The sequence below is a fragment of the Mesoplodon densirostris genome, chromosome 3 (genome assembly GCF_025265405.1).
Source record: "Mesoplodon densirostris isolate mMesDen1 chromosome 3, mMesDen1 primary haplotype, whole genome shotgun sequence".
NCBI classification, from domain to species: Eukaryota; Metazoa; Chordata; class Mammalia; order Artiodactyla; family Ziphiidae; genus Mesoplodon; species Mesoplodon densirostris.
The window spans coordinates 139,177,655-139,198,446 of NC_082663.1; the positions used below are offsets into that span (position 1 = coordinate 139,177,655).

At 56.8% G+C, this 20,792-nt stretch overlaps 2 protein-coding genes across 6 annotated transcripts; one reads left to right on the forward strand and one right to left on the reverse strand.

Moving 5' to 3' along the window:
* Positions 1 to 3,541: 3,541 nt before the first annotated feature.
* SYDE1 (synapse defective Rho GTPase homolog 1) lies at positions 3,542 to 10,424 on the forward strand. Of its 3 annotated transcripts, XM_060093784.1 has the most exons (8): positions 3,542 to 3,692; positions 5,247 to 5,588; positions 5,690 to 6,334; positions 6,512 to 6,726; positions 7,402 to 7,528; positions 7,742 to 7,902; positions 8,502 to 8,727; positions 9,023 to 10,424. In XM_060093784.1, exons 1-8 carry the CDS (start codon positions 3,605 to 3,607, stop codon positions 9,424 to 9,426), a joined length of 2,208 nt encoding a protein of 735 aa, XP_059949767.1. In that variant the 5' UTR covers positions 3,542 to 3,604; the 3' UTR covers positions 9,427 to 10,424. The 3 variants fall into 3 exon arrangements, with proteins under 3 accessions (XP_059949767.1, XP_059949768.1, XP_059949766.1); XM_060093785.1 differs by lacking the exons at positions 8,502 to 8,727; positions 9,023 to 10,424 and adding an exon at positions 8,139 to 8,495; XM_060093783.1 differs by lacking the exon at positions 3,542 to 3,692 and having other exon boundaries at positions 5,120 to 5,588.
* On the reverse strand, positions 10,424 to 20,590 carry ILVBL (ilvB acetolactate synthase like). 3 transcript variants are annotated; one of them, XM_060093788.1, is made up of 16 exons: positions 20,433 to 20,590; positions 19,754 to 19,898; positions 18,290 to 18,491; positions 18,040 to 18,167; positions 17,816 to 17,954; positions 17,616 to 17,727; positions 14,616 to 14,715; positions 14,384 to 14,481; positions 14,136 to 14,272; positions 13,026 to 13,160; positions 11,866 to 11,980; positions 11,607 to 11,776; positions 11,460 to 11,530; positions 11,306 to 11,377; positions 11,021 to 11,126; positions 10,424 to 10,891 (listed from the first exon to the last, which is right to left on the reverse strand). In XM_060093788.1, the coding sequence occupies exons 2-16, from the start codon at positions 19,886 to 19,888 to the stop codon at positions 10,713 to 10,715; spliced, it is 1,899 nt and encodes a 632-aa protein (XP_059949771.1). In that variant the 5' UTR covers positions 19,889 to 19,898; positions 20,433 to 20,590; the 3' UTR covers positions 10,424 to 10,712. The 3 variants fall into 3 exon arrangements, with proteins under 3 accessions (XP_059949771.1, XP_059949769.1, XP_059949770.1); XM_060093786.1 differs by lacking the exon at positions 20,433 to 20,590 and adding an exon at positions 20,186 to 20,397; XM_060093787.1 differs by lacking the exons at positions 10,424 to 10,891; positions 11,021 to 11,126; positions 11,306 to 11,377; ... (2 more) ...; positions 11,866 to 11,980; positions 20,433 to 20,590 and adding exons at positions 12,015 to 12,752; positions 20,186 to 20,405.
* Between the last annotated feature and the right edge of the window lie 202 nt (positions 20,591 to 20,792).

Genomic DNA, 20,792 nt, shown 5'->3' on the forward strand with positions numbered 1-20,792 from the left:
CATCCTGCCTCAGGAAGATGCCTCATGGTAACTCAACCACCCTCTGTCCCTCTAGTTCCTCAATGCCACCACAGTGGACATCTCTGGGAAGCCACCTGTTCCCTGGTGCCTCTGAGGACGGACTCCCCACCAAGGAGGACTGTGCAGGCTGCAGCAATTGCCTCATCCTAGAAGATGACAGATACATGTGAGCCTCCAGTGTGGGGACAACTGGAATAAAAACAGGAGGTGGAGGAAACTCCCCATAACCAGCTCCATCTTCCATTTCCCAGGAATGGAGGACCCCCAGAGAGGTAGCAGATGGGGGAATTAGCCCACAGACACATGCCCCATTCCCAACACCTCCTATTCCCATAACCTTGATAATAGGGGGAGTTATTCTTCCCTTTGGATGAGTGAGGAAACTGAGGCCTAGAGAGAATGTCTTCATTTGGTGTCTCCCAGAAGCTGATCCTGAGATAAGTATTCAAGGGCAAGTAGTTTATTTGGAAAGTGATATAGGAGATGCTGAAAAGGAGGTGGAGAAGTGAGACAGGGAAGGGAAGGGAATCAGTAAAGAGTGCATTGATATGCAAGTTTCCACTGGGGGAAGCTGGAACTCAATCCCATGGGGACCTCTGAGAATCAGTGTGGAAAACACACCTTAGTCACCCCATACAAGGGGTGAGGAAGCTAGGGTACCTATCCATCAACTTCCATTGTCTGCCACAGAGGTGTAGGGCTCCACTCAAACCTGACCTACCCCCCTGCCTGCATTTCAACAGATCCCTGTATCTGCCAGGGGCTGATTTATCCATCAAGAATCATAAGCATAGCACATAAGCCAACAATGTGAATATTTGCAGGAAAGAAAACACATACACACACACTCCAAAATCCAAACAGCAACTAGTAAAATTCAGATGAATAATTGTACAAACTTCACAAAGTGTGAAATTTAGCATTCATAATCATTGTATACAGTTTGTAGATCATTTGTTCTCACTTATCAAGAATTTCTGATTGCTGAGAAAGAATCATTGCCAACTGTGAATTAAATGAGCTACATGCAGCCAAATAAATGCAACAGGAAAAGTACAGAAACCCTGCCAAAGGGTTTACCAAAAAAATAACAAATATTGATGTGACCTGTGAGCTTTCTTCAATCATCTGACATGACATGGGTGGGGCCAAGGACTGCTCTCACCCTTACATTGGTCTCCAGCTCCTCTGAGTTAGAGTACCCCAAAGGACACTAGTCCTACAGCCCTTCCCCTCAACTTGTGAAGAGGTGTTGTCTTGACCCCTGACCTCTCTCTCCACTGTCGGCAGTTGCCTCAAAGGCATCTGGGCAGGGATCTGATGGTGTGCACTCCACTCTCAACCTGACTCCTCCTAAACACACACATCCAAGAAAAATTAGGGACTTCCCTGGTGGTGCAGTGGTTAAGAATCTGCCTGCCAATGCAGGGGACACAGGTTTGAGCCCTGGTCCGGGAAGATCCACATGCCACAGGGCAACTAAGCCCGTGTGCCAGAACTACTGAGACTGCACTCTAGAGCCCATGAGCCACAGCTACTGAGCCTGCATGCCACAGCTACTGAAGCCTGCATGCCTAGAGCCTATGCTCCATAACAAGAGAAGTCACCGCAACGAGAAGCCTGTGCGCTGCAACAAAGAGTAGCCTCCACTCGCCACAACTAGAGAAAGCCCGCGTGCAGCAATGAAGACCCAACACAGCCAAAAATAAATACATTTATTTTTTAAAAATTTTAAGAAAAATTAACAGAGCCTGAGACCTGTGGGACACCATCAAACATATCAATATATGCATAACAGGAATCCCAGAAGGAGAGAAGAGAAAGGGACAGAAAGAATAGTTGAAGAAATAATGGCCCCACAATTTCCCAACATTGATGAAAGACATGAATCTACACGTCCAAGAATCTCAATGATCTCAAAGTAGGATAAGCACAGAGATCTGCACCAAGACATATTATCACCACACACACACACACAACCTCCTCTGTACAGGCCTCCATCACCTGGCACCTGATCTCCCACCTGAACATTCAGCAGTCAATAAGACAGACAAGTATTACCTGGTCAGCCCCAGTCTGAACAAGGAGACAGATAAACTAGCACAAATCATTGAACTATAAAGTTCAACCTGTGGCAAGTGTTAGAAGAAATGAAACACAGTGATGTAATAATGACTGGACAGTGGTAGGTGGTCAGGGAGGGGAGGGCTGCTTCAAATGAACTAGTGTTTTCCAGGCAGAGGGAACTGCAAGTGCAAAGGGACTGGGGCAGGAACAGTTTGATGTGAAGGAGAATCAGAGAGAAGGTCATGGTGGGCCATGAGGACAACAAAGGATATGAGGCCAGAAGTCTTGTGGTTGTATTTTATTTGTGGGAATCTGGATTTTATTTTAGGTGGGGTGAGCAGTTATGGGAAGACTGTTCAGCAGGGGTGTGCTATGATCTGATTTCAGGTTTTTAAGTCCACTCTGGGCACAGCATGGAGAATGGAATATAGGAGTGAGGCAGGTTAAATTTTCCAAAATGGCCACAATAATATCTCCCACCCCACATTCTCTTGCACAAAGAATGTTACAAGGTCACCTTGACACACCACCCATTGACAGAGGTGGAGTCTATGTTCCTTCCCCTCCAATCTGGTGCCAGAAGTAACACAGTGTGACATTCCAAGCTGGATCAGGAAAGGTAATGTAGCTTCTGCCTTGTTCATTTTTGAAGCCCTGGGTGGCTGTGTAAGAATCCCAACTACCCTGACTACTGACCTGCTAGGAGGAACCCAGTTCACACCAAGAGGCCTGTGGAGGTGCCCTAGACCACAGCCCCTGCAGAGGTCCCAGGCCACACCTGGCATCAACTGCAAGTGAACATGCCTCCAGATGACTCTGGCCCCTCATTTGTTGAGTCACCCCTAAGCCTCTAAGTCTTTCCAACTGAGGAGTAGAAACAATCAATGTCAGCCCTGCCCTGCCCCAATTCCTGACCCACAGCATCTGTGAGCATCATGAAACGGCTGTTTGGGATGGTTTGTTAAAGAGCAGTAGTAACTGGAATTTGGGGGAAAGGGGAGTGGAGAACTGGGTGGCGGAGGGAGGCACCAGAGGGCATCCGGGAAACTAAGGAAGAAGTGGTGTCATCAAAACGAGTGGTGCCAGGGCTTGCACCAGGCTGGAGCAGTGGATGGGAGGAAAGAGAAGGGATTTGTTCAGGATGCATTTTGGAAGTAAACCCCGGAGAACTTTCTGTATGCGATCACCAACGGAGGGTGGATAAGAGGAAAGACTAGGGCCCGCGACTGCTCCAAGATATTCAGAGTTGGAGCCCAGGAAGGTAGCACAGAGCCCCCGTTCCCTTCCCCTCCCGGCCCGGGCGACTGACTACATCTCCCAGCATCGCTCGCTCAGGCCGCGGGAAGGGAAAAAAAAAAAAAAAAAAAAAAAAAGAGTTTGGGCCAAGCATTCCCGGAATGTGCTTCCTGCTGGCGCGGGGCGGGGGGCGGGCGGGGAGGCCCGGGCGGGGCGGGGAGGGCGGGGGGCGGCGCGGCCGGAGCCCGGGGCGCGCACTCCGCCCGGCCCGGGCCCCAGCATGGCCGAGCCGCTACTCAGGAAAACCTTCTCCCGCCTTCGGGGCCGGGAGAAACTTCCCCGGAAAAAGTCGGACGCGAAGGAGCGCGGTGAGAGGGGGAGGTGGGGAAGAAGGGGCGCCGAACCCCACCCGGCCTGGAATTGGGTCCCGGGGCCCCAAGAAGGGACAGGGGAAGCCCTGCGGAGCCCCCTGCGGGCCGGGGTTGGGGGCCGGGGCACGCAAAGGTCCTGAAAGTAACGGGCTGGGGGGAGAGGGGGCGCGAACCGTTATGTGCGCCTGGCCAGGGATGCCAGGGCTTCGGCTCCTTGGGAGGCCCGGGAGGGGGCCTCGCCCCTGACAGGAAATGGGGCCGAGGCAGAGCGCCTGGAGAGTGCAGGGGAGGAGGAGCTGGGAGGCCTAGAAACTGGGGCTTATTCAGGCCGGGCAGGGGACACCCTGAGCCCTAGAGACCTGGGATGGGAGATGGGGGCGTACTCCTGCAGAGGGAGAGAGGCGGTGCATCAATCATGGTAGCTACCCCCCACACCCTCTCACCTATTAACCAGTGACTGCAGCTACACCCAACCTTAGGCAGCCCCAAGAAACTGTCCCCTTTATACAGATGGGGAAACTGAGGCACGGAGCAGTTGGGTCATTTACCCAGTGCCAGTGAAGTGACTTAACAGCTCTGTGGACTATGCTACTAAATGAGAGTCCTGGGGAGTGGAAATCTGAAGTGACCAGAGGAGGGAGTCCTTAAAGAAATGGGCAGGACCTTAAAGAAATCAGAGCTGCGTGGGACAGGAAGTCCCGGAAAGGAAGGAGTTAAAGGAGGGAGGGCAGAAGACTCCATGGATCTGACCTCCCCCCAGCCCTTCCCAAAGATTCCCAAGGTTCCCAGAGCAGAGAGAAGGGACAGGGGTGCCCACGCACAAACACACACAGGAAACAGCCCGGGATGTCAGAGAGAGGAGGATGGAGCAGGAAGGGGAAGTCCCAAGGGGGAGGCATTGACCATAGGGGTCAGTCCTGGGCTGAGAGACGGTGGCGGGGGTATGGAAGACAGGCAGGGAGGTGGGGAGTGACATGCTGCAGGTATGGGAGAACCCAGCAGGCACTCACTCACTGTCATGCCTGCTCCTGTCTTCCAAGCAAGCTAGGCAGCGTCCACTGTGGGCTATGTGCTTGACCAAGATATGAGTGCCTATGAAGTGCTCTCCATGTCGAGCTCCCCGAAGCCTCCCTGAAGGGCGGCATCAAATCCCCACATTTCACAGGAGGACACTGAGGCTCAGAGATGGAAAGTGACTTGCCCAAAGCCACCCAGTGAGAAGGGACAAAGGCAGGGCTCCATGCAGAGTTAACGAGAGGTGTAGGGAAGTAGAGTGGGGAATGCAGGGCCCAGGCCCAAAGAAGCCCCACCGGACCTCTGAGGCTGGAGAGCACAGGGACAGAGTCCTGTTTGGGATACCAGGGCCAGGGAGATTGGGGAGGAGGCCGTAAGCTGGTAACAGATGAGACTGCTGGCCTGCAGCCACCCATTCCAAATGAATGTGTGGAGTGTCAGTGCTGAGTGCATTCTCCTGCTGGGGGAAGAGCCCTGGGCCGGGACTGCTCTGGGAGCAGTGGGAGGCTGAGTCTCACACCCCTTGCTCTCTGCCAGGCCGCCCAGCCCAGCGCCCGGAGCCCAGTCCTCCAGAACCAGAGCCCCAGGCCCCGGAAGGATCCCAGGCTGGAGCAGAGGGGCCCCCCAGCCCCGAGGCATCTCGGAGCCCAGCTCGGGGTGCCTACCTGCAGAGCCTGGAGCCCAGCAGCCGCCGATGGGTGCTGGGCGGGGCCAAGCCACCAGATGAGGCCACCTTGGGGCCCGGGGCAGCTGGCAGTAGGGAGCCTGCTGGTGAGATCTGGTACAACCCCATCCCTGAGGAGGACCCCAGACTCCCGGCACCTGAGCTCCCAGGCCCACAGCCAGGCTCAGCTGAGCCGGAGAGCCTGGCCTCCCCAGGTGAGCACAAGCCAGACACCCAGGGACCCCCAAGATGACTACAAGCCTCACCCCCATCCCGAGCCCAGATTTCTGGACCCTGAGGTCTGCTCTCCCCATAGGCGCAGCCCCCGCCAGTCCCCCAACCAAAGCCTCCCGCACCAAGTCCCCAGGCCCGGCCAGGCGGCTCTCAATGAAGATGAAGAAGCTGCCCGAGCTGCGGCGCCGCCTGAGTCTGCGGAGCACCCGGGCTGGCCGAGAGCGTGAGCGAGCCGCCCCCGCGGGGTCCGTCATCAGCCGTTACCACCTGGACAGCAGCGTGGGGACCCCGGGGCGGGCGGCAGTGTCTGAGGGCGCACGGGGCCTGAGGGCCGGTTACCTCAGTGATGGCGACTCTCCTGAGCGCCCAGCGGGGCCCCCGTCGCCCACCGCCTTCCGCCCCTATGAGGTGGGCCCATCGGCCCGGACGCCCCCCAGTGCACTCTGGGGCCGCCTCAGCCTACACTTGTACGGGCTGGGGGGGCTGCGACCGGCACCTGGGGCCACTCCGCGAGACCTCTGCTGCCTGCTGCAGGTGGATGGGGTGGCCCGGGCCCGAACGGGGCCACTGCGTGGGGGGCCAGACTTCCTGCGGCTGGACCACACCTTCCACCTGGAACTCGAGGCCGCGCGGCTGCTGCGGGCCCTGGTGCTGGCATGGGACCCCGGCGTTCGGCGGCACCGGCCCTGCGCCCAGGGTACTGTGCTGCTGCCCACGGTTTTCCGAGGTAGGATGCATGGCTGCAGGGGAGGAGGTGTAGGGCACAGGATTCAGCTCAGGGCTCCCTCCTTCCTCCAGAGTGCCCAGGGTACTAAGCCCAGGATGGGGCACGGGTTGGAGTAGGGACCAGGGCACAGGAGCCTGTGGGGGCAGACTAGACTCAGGAGGTCCCCTGTGTCTTCAGGGTGCGAGGCCCAGCAGCTGGCTGTGCGCCTGGAGCCCCAAGGGCTGCTGTACGCCAAGCTGACCCTGTCGGAGCAACAGGAAGCACCAGGCACAGCTGAGCCCCGAGTCTTCGGGCTGCCCCTGCCACTGCTGGTGGAGCGGGAGCAGTCCCCGGGCCAGGTGCCCCTCATCATCCAGAAGTGTGTTGGGCAGATTGAGCGCCGAGGGCTACGGGTAAGTCCCTCACCCCACCCTAGCTAGGCCCCAGACCTCAGAACATCTCCCCAGAACACCCAGGGTATGGAGGCCAGGCTTCCCCCTACCCCACCTGAGGAACTCCTGGCTCCAATCCCAGCCTAGACAAGGGCAGGAGCACCCGCTCCCTCCAGACCCTAGCACCTAGCCCAGAATTCATGGGTCATCTGTTCATTTAGTAACATAGGATCCCAGCCCTTCTGGAGCTCAGAGTCTGATGGGGGAAAAGACATGAGTCTGATGGGGGAAAAGACATGACTCTAATAAATCACATATGTAAAACTGTGGCTGGGAGAAGAGCAAAGAAACTGGGAGAGCTTAAAGCAGGACCTGACCCGCTGGTTGGGGTAGTCAGGGAAGGCTTTCCAGAGGAGGTGACAAGTAAGCTGAAAATGAGTCAGAGTTTCCTGAGTCAAAGGAGGTGGGTGCCAGGACAAGTGATCCAGAGGGTCTACAGGGCCAGGCTGTCCAGGCAGCCAGGTGGGATCCCCAATGACAGGTGTCAGAGGAGCAGGAAGGCAGTCAGTGAAGCTACAGCCAGCCCCCAACGTCTCAGCCCATTGCCACTGTGATCTAGGCCTCTGGCCCTCACCCACAGGGCCCTGATCAGTCTGTGGCCCTGACAAGAGGACATCTCTCTGCTCCTACCCCCAGGTAGTGGGGCTGTACCGTCTGTGTGGCTCAGCAGCTGTGAAGAAAGAGCTTCGAGATGCCTTTGAGCGGGACAGTGCAGCTGTCTGCCTCTCCGAGGACCTGTACCCCGATATCAATGTCGTCACTGGTCAGCATGCCCCTTCTCTCTCCTGCCTGCACCCCATTCAACCCTCACCTCAAGGCAGTCCCTGTGGTCCCTCTGGGACCTCACCCCTTCTGTTGGCCTTGTTTTTACCTTCCTGCACCTATCCTCCTCCTGTTCCCCTGCTCCCAGCCCCAGCTGAATCTCCAGCCTCAGAAACCAGGGGTGCCCTGACCAGAGTGGGCCCTGTATCCACAGGCATCCTCAAGGATTATCTTCGGGAGTTGCCTACCCCGCTCATCACCCAGCCCCTCTATCAGGTGGTGTTGGAGGCCATGGCCCGAGAGCCCCCAAGCAGGGCTCCTTCCAGCACTGAGGGCACCCGTGGGCTCCTCAGCTGCCTGCCAGATGTGGAGAGGGTGAGTTGGGCCTGGTGGGAGCAGGCGAGACAGGGAGTGGGCTGACATCAGCAGAATGTTTCACCCATGCCTGGGCCTGTGATGGCCATGAATGTGTGGCATTGTTACAATTCTAGAAAATAGGTGCTATTAGTGTCCCCACTTTATAGATATGGAAGCCAAAGCCCAGAGCAGTTGAGTGAGTTACTTAAGGTTTCACAGGCCGGATGTATCAAAAATACAGACTCTGAACACAGGTGTGTCAACCTACCATAAGGGAAGTTCCTGGCTGTGGTATCCTGGACAAGTCCCGACCCTCTCTGTGCCTCAATATCCTCATCTATAAAATGGGATTAATACCAGCCCTGCCTAACACACAGAGGAGTAGGCTCAAGCCCAAGTTCTGCCATTTCAAAGTTAAGTTACCTTTCGCTTCAGTCTCCCCTCCAGCAAAATGGGATCATAATACTAATACCTAATGGTTAAGTCTTAGCTGGGTCATCACCCAGCTATGAGACCTTGAACCTCAGTTTCCCCATTCTGAACCGCCTTAGTCTCCCTCAGGTGCGACAGGGGACCGGCTTTGCCCACCTTATGCTCTCCCAACCCTCTCCTCTCAGGCTACACTGACGCTTCTCCTGGACCACCTGCGCCTTGTCTCCTCCTTCCACGCCCACAACCGCATGACTCCGCAGAACCTTGCCGTTTGCTTCGGTCCTGTGCTGCTGCCGGCGCGCCAGGCACCCGCCAGGCCCCGCATCCGCAGCTCTGGCCCGGGCCTCTCGAATGCAGTGGACTTCAAGCGCCACATCGAGGTGCTGCACTACCTGCTGCAAGCCTGGCCAGGTGAGCTGGCCCCCGCCCCCGCCCCGCCGATCTTAGCCAGGCTGCCGCTACGATACTTTCTCCAGTGGCCAATTAGAGTCTCGGGCTTCAGGCAAGCCACGCCCCCTAGTCCGAGTAAGCTGGTACCTGGTTGCCTCAGCAACCAGTTCTAGCTCAGCCAGTGAAATCCTGATCCGGTCGAAGGCCTTGCCTTTCGACCGGCCAATCAGGGGCCTAGCTACCTAAGCAGCCAATCAGAGGTCTAGTTGCCACCGCTGGGCGTTACATCATCCGAGCCCTCCCTCTCCCTCCGCAGATCCGCGCAGGCCCCCAGAGGCTCCGGAGCTCGTCCCGTACCTGCGGCCCAAACGACAGCCGCCGCTTCACTTGCCGCTAGCGAGCCCCGAAGTGGTGACTCGGCCCCGCGGCCGGGGCGGCCCCGAGAGCCCCCCGAGCAACCGCTACGCCGGTGACTGGAGCGTTTGCGGGCGGGACTTCCTGCCTTGTGGGCGGGACTTCCTGTCCGGGCCGGACTACGACCACGTGACGGGCAGCGACAGCGAAGACGAGGACGAAGAGGCTGGCGAGCCGACGGTCGCTACCGACTTCGAAGACGACTTCGAGGCTCCCTTCAACCCGCACCTGAACCTCAAAGACTTTGATGCCCTCATCATGGACCTGGAGAGAGAGCTCTCCAAGCAGATCAACGTGTGTCTGTGAGCCGGGCGGGGCCGGACCCCGATTACTAAGGCCGGGCTCCTGGTTGCTAAGGCGGTGCCCTAACGACCTAGGGGGACCAGACCTGTAGCTCAGGCCTAGCCCCTGGTTCCTGGGGAGTTGCCTAGTGACCAGCCAACCCATTGCTGAGAATCATTCCTCGTTTCCAGTGCTCAACATTTGGGCACTGGTTGCGAAGGCCGGGGATTGGGAATTTTCGGGACCAGCTATTGTGGCCATCTTTTCTGAGTACCAAGGGCTTCTCCCCGGCTGCCAAAAGGCAGTTCTGCTTGCAGGGCTGGCTGGCCTCTCTTGCTTCCCCTTAGCCAGGGAAACGCCAGTTCCTGTGAGCATCACCCTGGGATGGTGAGACACCCCCCAGTCAGTTCTCTTGCTGCTGCCAACCAAATCAGTATTAGCTTTGAGCACTGCACTCTGCTTCTCCCTCGGCGGGCCCAAGGACTATCATGAGGTACTGTTTGAGGCAGGGTGGGGGAAAGCCCCTATCCTGGGCTCTGGCTGGATAGGGGCAGCCTGAGGCTTATAGGAAAACAGCTGGTTTCTCCACCCTCTTTTCCAAGGAAAACCCCATGATTGCCTCAAACCAGCAAAAGTAGATAGCAGAGTATGGCCCTTCCCCTCCCCAATTCTTCCTCCCCATTCCTGAACAAACTGAGCACTTGTAAGACCTCCCTTTCGGAGGGGCCCCACCTGAAGTGTCAGGCTGGGGGCACTTTGGTACGGAACATATTTATTGCCTCCGTGCGTGTGTGTCTGTGTGTGAGGACTAGTGTGCATGGACATGTCTAGAGCAGGCATGTGGGGCTCTTTCAGGGACCACAGAGCGGGGAAAGAGTTTGCAGTGCCCAGGCACCCTGAAATCCCCAGTAATGGTGCCTCAGTGAGCCCCAGAGTTCCAGTGGGAGAGTAGGGTCCCCTCCTGTCTCCTCCCTCTTTCCCTCACTTCCATCTTTGTGGACAATAAATCAGTATGCACAGGTTCTGGGATGAGTACTTGGGCCCACATGGACCAGAGGTGGTTTATTCAATGTGTAAGAGAGAAGGGGAGAAAGGACACAGTTGAGCCCACAAAGAAAAAGGCCCAAGGGCTCTCCAGTGCTGCCAAGGAGGCTCTCTGAGCTCTGACCCCTCCAGCCCCTCCTTGTCCTCAGGGAGGGTTTTAGGGTCACTGGGCCTCATAGGATAGGCCCAGGGCAAGCAAGGATGAGAAACCAGCCTGGCACAGTCCAGGGGTGGGAAGAGAGCCAAGGGCACTGACCCATGAGGCCCTACACGGCAATGGAGCCATCTCGGAAGTCCGTCCTCCCAATGAGGATGTTGACCACAACTGGGTGGCCATCTTGGCACTGCTGCTGGGCATCATGCAGCACCTTGACCACCTGATCCTCACTCTCTTGTGAAAGTAGCAAGCCCTGGGCTCCCAGTCCCATGGCCGCCTTGTGATAACCTAAAAGGGGAGATCAAGTCAGAATGATGGCAGAACCCAGCCTACCATGCAGCCAGCCCGGGAGAGGAACATACATTCAGCTGGGCCTGAAACAGCTTTCCCCCTTCCCACCCATTCCAGGCCCCTCACCAGTGTAAGCCAAGCCACAGGCCACATTGCTGCCCAGACAGGGCACCTGCTCCCGGGAAATCTGGGTCCAGCCAGCATCATTCCCTATCAAAGCCATCACTGGGATCTGCAGGGAGAGGAGGAGGAGGCCAGGCCACAGCCTTCAGTCCCAGGGCTTGGCCAGCCACAGGTCAAAGACAGGGACAGGACCCCTGCCAGCCAAGCAGCTCCCTCCCCAGCCCACTCCACCCCTGGTGACATCTCCCAGAACCCCAGGCTATGAGCTTCCCTTAGTCACCCGGTCACCTTGTGTCTGACGAAGGTGTCAAATTCGATGAGGCTGTAGCCAAAGGCTCCATCGCCAAACAGGCACCAGACCTGAGGGGGTACCAAGGATGGCTGGGGTGGCTCACGGCCCAGAAAGCAGCAAGCCTCCTGCCCCCAGCACGCTCTGACTCACCTCGGCATCCGGCTGACACAGCTTGGCGCCAAGTGCAAATCCCGCACCAACCCCCAGAGTACCGAAGGCCCCTAGAAGAACCAAGAGCGGGTGGGTGTGAAGGGGCCCCGACAGTGCAAGCTACCCCACGCATAGGCCCGCCCTTACCAGGATCGAGCCAGCGCAGGGGGCCGCGGGGCTGCACCAGGTGGGCGGCTGTACCCACGAAGTCCCCACCATCGACCACCAGAATGGAGTTGTCAGGCAGAGTTTCCTCCACCAGCTGCAGTACCCGCACCGGGTTAAGGTGCTCGGCTACAGGCATCGATGCCTTCTCCCTGTGATGGAGCAGTGCAGGTCAGCAGAGCCAGCGGCATGGGCCCCCGTGAACCCGCAACCCCCCAAGTCCACTCTACCCAGCCCCCACCGAAAGGTCTGCTCCTTCTGTCGGTCAGCCTGCCGAAGCTCCTCTGCCCAGTCTGAGGCCCACGTCTGGCCCTGAAGTCCCTGCGCCAGCTTCACCACGAAGGAGCCCACGTCTCCTGGGGAAGGAAGAGGGCACAGCTGCAGGGAGATGGCCTCCTCCTGCCCTTCAAGCACCAGAGGCCCAAAGACAGCAGGAAGCGAACAGGCATCTGCGCAGGAGGCAAAGAAGCAGGCCAGGGGGGTCCTAGCACAAAATGGGTGAAACACACCCCAGAGCCTGCCGGAACCAAGTTAGGGCAACAGGGGTGTGAGGGAGAGCAAGGCCGAAGAAACTAGGTTTAGGGAGCACAAAGTGGGTTAGAAACTCACATCAGCCTCTGTCTCCTGCCTCCCCATCACACCCCAGATCAGGCAGTCCTGTCAATTCTGCCTCTGAAACGTCACTAAAAACACCTCCATCCTTCAAGCACATCTCTACAACCCAGGCATGCAGAGTGCTTGTACAGTGAACAAATAAGCCAGTGATGATGTACTTTTCACCATCTCCATTTTAGAAATGATCACACAGAGGCTCAGAGAAGTTGAGTTTCTCCTCCCTCTCCATCCCCACTCGAGGCCTCATCGTTTCTGTCCTGGCCCTAACAGCCCCCTTGCCTCCACCCAGTCCCCTCCAACTCGCTGCCCACCAGCTGCTACAGTGGATTTTCCCAAACATGAATGCAAATGGTGCCACTTCTCTGCTTGACGCAAGTTCCCTCTCGCCTGCACCGCAGGGTAGAGTCCACGTCCTTGGAACGATGGGCAAAGCAGGGCATGGAAAGGCCGTGGAAGAGGACTGAACAGGGGTGGAGGAGCCACGACAGGACAAGAGAGACCTCGGGGCAGGTCCTAAGGGCAGCAGGCGACATGGGAGAGTACAGACAGGGGATGTGATCACACGCACATTCCCAGGCCTTCCCTCTGGTGCCCACCCTACCATTAGTTCATCCAGAAGCACCCCATCAGTCTAAGGACCAAATATGCGTCTCTGGCCGACTCGGGGCCCCCTGGGGCACGGTCCAGGCCTTGGTCACCAGCACCCAGCTCAAGCCAGCTGCAGCAGAGGCCAGGAGGAGGGGGACCGGAAAGAACACATAAGTGTAGGGGCTGCTACGGGCTCACCCTGCACAGCCTCCTGGGGCTTCCAGAACATGTCTGAGTTCATCAACATCTCTTTCCGGTTACGGTTGACAATGATGATTTTGCTGCTGCGGCTGAGGACACGGCCATAGGACAGACGGAAGTCACACACCGTTCCTGGGGTAGAGGACAGAGTCTCGGTGGACAAAGGGTTAGCATCCTGGGGAGTACCTGCTACCTTACTTAATCCATCATGGTAGACTGAATGCATAAAGGTCTTCACCTCTCCCTGTACCAGTGTCACCTGCAATGAGACTCTGCAGCTCCCCACACCATGAACCTGGGCTGGCCTCAGGACGTGCTTTGGCCCATAGAATGTGAGAGAAGTGATGGCATGCGTTCCTGAGGCCAGACCCCCAGAAGCCCTGCAGCTTCCACTCGCTCTCTCTCAAATAACCTTGCTCCCCAAGCCCTGCATGTTTCTCAACATCCACCAAGTGAACAAGCCCAGGCTAGCCTGCTGGATGATGAGAAACATGGAGGAGGAGGTAGGGGAGAGTGAAAGAACTCAGTTACCCCAACTGAGGCCAAGCTAGGCCAGCAACCAACCCCCAAGTTACAAGCCAGCCCAGCCTGGATCAGCACAGCTGACTTCCCGCCTCTCTGAGTGCAGACTCAGGAATGAGCCCTACCAAAATGACAAAAACTACCACCTAACCCCAGGTGGGTCTTGAGAAATGATAAGTGCATTTTAAGCCACTGAGTTTACGGTGGTTATTATACAACAATAGCTAACTGATACAACCATTATGTCTCTGGCAGGATTCAAGCACTTTATGTAAAAATATATATGCCATAGGTGTACGTGCTGTGTAAATGCTGTATAAGGCATACAAATGCAAATGCTGTACACAAAGTACCACAGGTGCCCGCTATCTTTGTGTAAAGCTGGGTCACAGGACACAACTGCAACCTGGCGAGGGTTTACCTGAATTTCAGGTCCAGGGGAAGGGGGGTGGTGAGAGGTAGGAGGGTGGGTGATTATGAGAGTGGGGTGCCAGCCAGTACCTGACTAGGAGGGGCAGGGTTACACGATTAGGGAGGTGCCTAGTGGGAGGGAAAGGAAAGGGAGGGGGGGAGGATGAGGTCCACCTGCCAGGACGACAACATCTGCCTTCTTCAGGGCGGCACTGCGGTTCTGCCGGATGTGAAGGGGGTGGTTCCGGCCCAGCAGTCCCCGCGCCATCCCGCCCAGGAAGCAGGGGACACCCAGGGTCTCCACAGCAACCCTAGGGGTCCAGGCAGAACAGAAGTGAGTGTGGCCAAGGGCCTGCCCCTCCTCACAGGGCCCCAGGGGACCAGGGACGTGACAGTAAGGGCAAGCCTGAGGCTTCTCTCACCGAAGTTTGTCTGAAGGTGTTGGAGGCAACAGGGCCTGGCTCCCAAGCAGCACAAGGGGCCTTTTGGCCCGACTCAGGATCTCAACACAGCGCTGAACCTGGGGCGAGAGGTGGGGCTCAAATAGCCAACCCTGAGTCACCATCAGCCCCCAAGATCACAGCCCCAGTACTGGTTCAGAGAGAAGCCACACAGCAGGTGGGGGTCCCTGGCCAGGGCACAGAGGCAATTCACCTGCTGAGGGGAAGCCTGAGGGATGTCCAGAGGCAGAGGCCCCTCAGGCTGAGGCTCCCAGGCTCCTGCAAAGAGGTTGGCCAGGTAATTCTCTAAGTACCTGTGAAGGGGAGAGGAAGAGTCAGTTACCAGGAGTCATACCAGGGTTCCAGAAGCTGAAGGAGGAGAAGGGCTGGGAAAGGGACCAGGAAGGCAGGAGGACAGGAACAGAGGTACAAAAGCAACAGCCCAGGGATAGACAGACCCCAGTGGCTGAGTGCCCAGTGGCCTATTTCCCCTCAGAAGGTTCTGGTGACCACCCCAACCTGACACAGACCCTCAAAAACAAGTGCCACCGGCGTGGAGTGCCAGAATCAGGGGCCATGGCTGCGGGGTCAGACAGAGGTGGGCTTGAGTTCTGGCTCTGCTGCTTCCTGTGTGACTGTGGGTGAGTGACTCAACTTTTCTGAGCTTCCTCCTCTGTAAAATGTAAAAGGGAACATCTCTCCCAAGGTTCAGTGATCTAGCCACTCAGGATATAAAGCACATTGCAAAACACTCGATTAATTGGAGTTATTAACAATCATCCATACCCTTGCCTTTCTCTGGCTTCTGATGTCTCCTTACTCATTGGGTCACAGGGCCCTGACTTTCCATGAGGCCCTGTGCAGGGCCCTGGAGACACAAAGATAAATCCTGCTCAGCCCTGCCCTCAAGGATACCCAATCCAGCCAAAAATACACATGTGGGCATCAGCCGGCTAGAATTAGTCAGAGCCTGAAGCTTCTGTTTCTCTTTCAAGGAGGAGTAAAGATCGCAGAAAATGAGAAGAGACCAAGGATGGAACCATGGGGAACCCTAGCATGGAAAGAAAAGGCAAGGCACAAGCCAGCCTTGCAAGGGGCTAGTTCCCTAATCATGTTGGAGGAAGGTTGGGAGACACCTTGCCTTAGGCTTGGTATGACACTGGACTCAGCCCTTTTTTTTTTTTGCTGTACACAGGCCTCTCACTGCTGTGGCCCCTCCCGTTGCGGAGCACAGGCTCCGGACGCGCAGGCTCAGCGGCCATGGCTCATGGGCCCAGCCGCTCCGCGGCATGTGGGATTTTCCCGGACCGGGGCACGAACCCGTGTCCCCTGCATCGGCAGGCAGACTCTCAACCACTGCGCCACCAGGGAAGCCCAGCCCTATTCTTATTTAAGATAATAATGGTTAATTCCTTTATACTTCAGCCTATGCTTTGCACTATCGAAATAATCTCATTTTATTCATCACAGAATCTCAGTCTAGAGAGAAAAGGCAACATTGGTCCATCTTACAGATGAGGAAGCTGACGTCATATATTTAATCACAATATACGTAAGTCAAATCATTATGCTGTAACCCTTAAACTTACACAGTGCTGTATGTCAATTATATCTCAATAAAACTGGAAGAAAAAAAAAGGTTTAATCATTTGTTCAAGGTTAACACAGCTAGTTAGTGGCAGTCCTGGGATTCGAACCCATCTCTCTGGACTTTCATTTCATTCATTATAGATGGAACATAGCTCTGTGGATAAAGCATTGAAGGTTCCTCCGGGCTGAATCCTAGTGCGCCATTAACAAACTGGACAACTTCATGCAAGTCATTCAACTGCCTTGGGTCTCAGTTACCTAATCTATGAAATGGGCATAATAATACCTCTGAGTCTTAACTCAAAGGGTTGTCATAAAAGACATGTGAGTAAACCTGCTACTCCTTAAGCTGGCCCTCGTGGTGCTTCTCACACACCCATGTGCAGGGACCTGTCTGTCCTGTTCATGCCCATCCAGGTACCTAGCACATAGCAGCACTCGCTAAATATTTGGAGGGGGAGTGGAAGGCAGAGGGGCAAGGACAGGCAAATGCAAGGGACAGAGGGCAAAGAGGAGGAGGAGGAGGAGGAGGAGGAGGAAAATTGATTCTCATTTTTTTTTTTTTTTTTGCGGTACGCAGGCCTCTCACTGTTGTGGCCTCTCCCGTTGCGGAGCACAGGCTCCGGACGCGCAGGCTCAGCAGCCATGGCTCACGGGCCCAGCTGCTCCACAGCACGTGGGATCTTCCCGGACCGGGGCACAAACCCATGTCCCCTGCATCGGCAGGTGACTCTCAACCACTGTGCCACCAGGGAAGCCCCGATTCTCCTTTCTGCACCCTGTTTCAGCCAGGCCCACCTCCGTGGTGACCAAAAATGGATCCTTTTCATGTACCTCTGCTAGGCCTATGCCCCTGCTTAGAACCCTTTTTATCCCGTCAACAGAAAGAAACTCCCCCTTGAAACTTGTAGCTCTTCCAGGAAAACCTTCAAGCTTGTCCCAGGCCAGCCCCACTGACCTGCTCTCTCCAACATCCTGGCCACTCACCACTCAAAAGTCCCATAGTGGCCCCAGACTGAGCTATGCCCATGTCATGGGCCCATAGGGACACATTGTTCCCTAATCCTGGCCTGCTGGAGGTCCAGGCACTCATATGTGATCCATCCAGATGTATCCCACAGCTACCACCCAGATTCCAGACCACCATCATCTCTCATCCCAGTGACCGCCACACCTCCTCCCTGGCTTCCCAGCTTCCACCTAACCCCAAAGTCCACACTCCAGCAAGAGCCAGAGGGAACATAATAAAAACCCAAACCAGGGTATCCCGTGCCAATGCTTAAGGCCCTGCAGTGCCTCTCAATGGATCTCAAATTAAAAACAAAGCCCCAGGTCTGCCAAGTGGCTCCTGCTGGCTGCTCTGAGCTCAGTCTCTGCCCGTCTCCCCTTTGCTCACCTGCTGCCACCACATGGGCCACCTTGCTTTCCCAACCCACCAACTTCATTCCTGCCTCAGGACATGTGCATATTCTATTTCCTCTACCTGGAATGCTCTTCCCACGGCTGGCTCCTCTCAACTGATGTGCAGATCAATGAATGAGTCAAAGGAGAGATGGGTGCTAGCAGGAGGTGGCAGGAGAAGCCAGCAGATAGGGAAGGGTATGGTAGGAGTTGGGCTACTTACCAGGAGACCCCTTGACCCACGAGGCCCTTGGGCGGCTTAGCTGACACCGTCTCCTTCTGAACCATGAAGTAGGGGTACAGCACATCAATAGGCAGTTCCACAAACACCGGGCCTGCAGGGACAGGGAGAATGCTGCGTCTGCTGTGTCTCCCAGCCCCCAGGCCCTAGGGCCTGACCACTGCCCAGCCCCCGCCCCGCACCTGGGGTGCCCGACTGAGCAGCAGCCATCGCGGCCCTCAGGGTGGGGATGATCTCCCGCACCCTCTGCACAGAAGCACAAAACTTGCAGAGTGGCCGGAACAGGGACATCTGATCAATAGCCTGGAGTGCGCCCCGGTTCTGGTGGAGACAGGAGTCCAGGGAGTCAACACGTGAGAACTTCCAGGCTCCCTGGGGCCCCTGACACCCCTCAAGAAGAGGGTACCTGCAGCAGGGTGCTGGCAGCCCCACCCAGAAGCAGGACTGGGGACTGGGCTATCTGGGCATTCTTCACCGCAGTCACTGTGTTGGTGAGGCCGGGGCCCGCTGTCACTGCCGCCACGCCCACTGTCCCTGAAACACAAACCCTGTCACAGCTGTGTCCACCCTCCTGGCCACTCCCCCCATCAAAAAACCCTGCCCCTCAAAGACATCCCAGTCTCACCAGCCCCAAGCCCTCTCCACTCTGCCCTCACCGGTCAGGCGGGCCACAGCATCAGCAGCAAAGACGGCTGTGACTTCGTGGCGGGTGTCCACCACGCGGATGCCCAGCTTCTCACAGGCCACCAGCAGTGGGGAAATATGCCCGCCGACCAGCGTGAAAAGGAACCGCACGCCATGGGCCCTCAGCACGGCTGCCACATTCTCCCCACCATGCCGGATGCTTGCCTTGTCCACCTGGGCCCAAAAAGGGGGAGAAGCAAGATTGTCAAGGACCAGGGCACGGGCACCAGGGCAGGTGGGAAGAGGGACAATCCCCCTCCCCCAGGAAGGAGGGCAGGAGCAGGGTCGGAGGGCAGGGGAAGCTTGGTGTTGCTTAGGCACATATTATACTGTACACCAGGCTCAGAGTAGGACATATCATCTTATCAGATCCTCCTGACGTTATATCCTTTTACAACTACAGAGGTCAAGACTCCTGAGCAAGATTCAAAGTCCCATAGAACCAATGATCTTAAAGCACCCCACTCTGTAACACTGCCCGCCTCAGGGATGGTGGAGCAAGCAGGAAGAGAGGTTAGGGAAGGTGGATCCACAGAACCCAAGGGAGTTAGGCCAGGGGCCATCTGCTGGGACTCCAGAACGGCCTGCTCTCCAGTATCAGGGCCTCGTAACGTGACTGCTGACTCCAGCCTTCCAGACTCCCTCCTACTCACTGGGCCCAGTTAACAGGCTGCCAGCTGCCACGTGCCTGACATGGGAGCAGCCCGCTGGCACAGACAGTGCTTCTGCACAGCAACGCACACCAGAGGCCTTTGCCTTAAATATCCACAAATCCTCAAGTTGCTGCTGGTTAGGAGAGGAGGGACTGGGGAGGGGTCAAGGGTGCTCCAGGTTAGGAGAGGAAAGACTAAGGAGAGGGTCTGGGGAAGGGGTAAATTTCTGAGAGAGGAGGCAAGTAGTTCAGAGCAAGGTCTGTGGGGTCAGCTTTTCCCCAAACTGGTCTCCTAACACAAGCTATCACACAACCTCTCTGAGCCTCGGTTTCCTCTTGTGGAAAATGAAGACAGAAACAAGAGTATCTATTCCAGAATGTACTGGGTACGTGGGAAAATCCCTCTAAAGCGTTGAGCTCAGCAGACAGCAACTGTCACAAGTATCACAGCCGTCCACGTCCTCTGGTGCCTGCTCTCAGCACTCTGACCCCATCGTGTTAGGGAACACTGCTCCGTGAAAAGGGCTCGAGGTCCCTGAGGAAGGAGGTGGGCGGGGGGTTGAGTGCCCAGGCACTCCCTGTGACCTCTTCCTAGAGGCAAAGTCCAGAGCCCCGTAAGCAGCTCGGCAACAGCGACAGGATCCTGGAAAGAATCTCCCGACCAGTCCCTCTGGATTAACTGGACCTCACTCTCCCCGCCTATAAAATGGGTTAGCTGGAAGGAACGCTGGAAGTCCATTCCTTTGGCTGCCCCCGGCCCGTCGCCCTTGTATTTCCCCTGAACCTTGTGCATCAACTGATAGAAGAGCCCCAGGCGGTGAGCGGCACCCAGCAAGGCGGCCACTAGCGTCGCGAAACCCAGGAGCAGGAAAGAGGGGAAGAAGCTCCCAGCAGGGGCGGCAGCCGCGGGCGTCTCCATGAGATGGCACCTAAGGGAGAAAGGGCAGGGCTAGGACGTTTGCGCGACAATTAAATTATCCAGAAGAAGGCACGTCCCCTCTCCCAGCCCAGATCCCGGGCCACGCCCCTTGGCACGAGTTTCTGCGCGGCCACGCCCCTTACATCCCCAGGTTCCGGGCCAGGCCAAACCTCTCAGGGACCTGGCCACGCCTCTTACAACGCCAGCCCACCCCCCTTACGTCACCACAACCACCTAAAGAGGTCACCACAGGTCAATGCGGCGACAAAGCCTCAAGATAGCTGTTTTCCCACTTACCTACTTCTCAAAGGATCGGCGGGAAGCCCCGCCTCTCTGACATCAATGACCCGAATCTCAGCCCTAGTGGTGAGCCCACCCCACGTCTACGCCCCCAAGTTAGCGTGCACGACCCTCTCCACAAGCCAGACCCCTCCCCTAGCGAGCGCCCGGGCCCGAGCCTGTCCCCCGACCCCAGGCCTCGAGTTGAGGTCAGGTTGCATCGGGATGCTTCTCCAACCCCCGGGGCATTTTAACCTTCACCTACAGGAAACGGTGCTGACTCCAGAGGAATTCCTCTCCTTTCGTGTCACGTGAACAGGCGCGCGTCTTGAACAGGCTGGGCCGGACAGCTGTGGCCTTGCCCCTTTTGCCCACTTGGATCCGGGGCGCCCTGTATTCCGGCCCGACGCGCGTGCGCTCAGCTCCAGGGCACCTCCTATAAGAGCCCTGTCTCTACTGGCCGCCCCTTGCACAGGCTCCGCCCTCCCTCGCTTCCCATTGGCTCGCACTGCAGGCCTCACGCTTTTTTTTTTTTTACAAGAGGCCAGGCCCCTCTGCGGCTTCCAGTAGCCGGGAGTTTGGCGCGATCCACCTTCCTCGGCCTTGCGTTGGCCCAGTGTTGCAG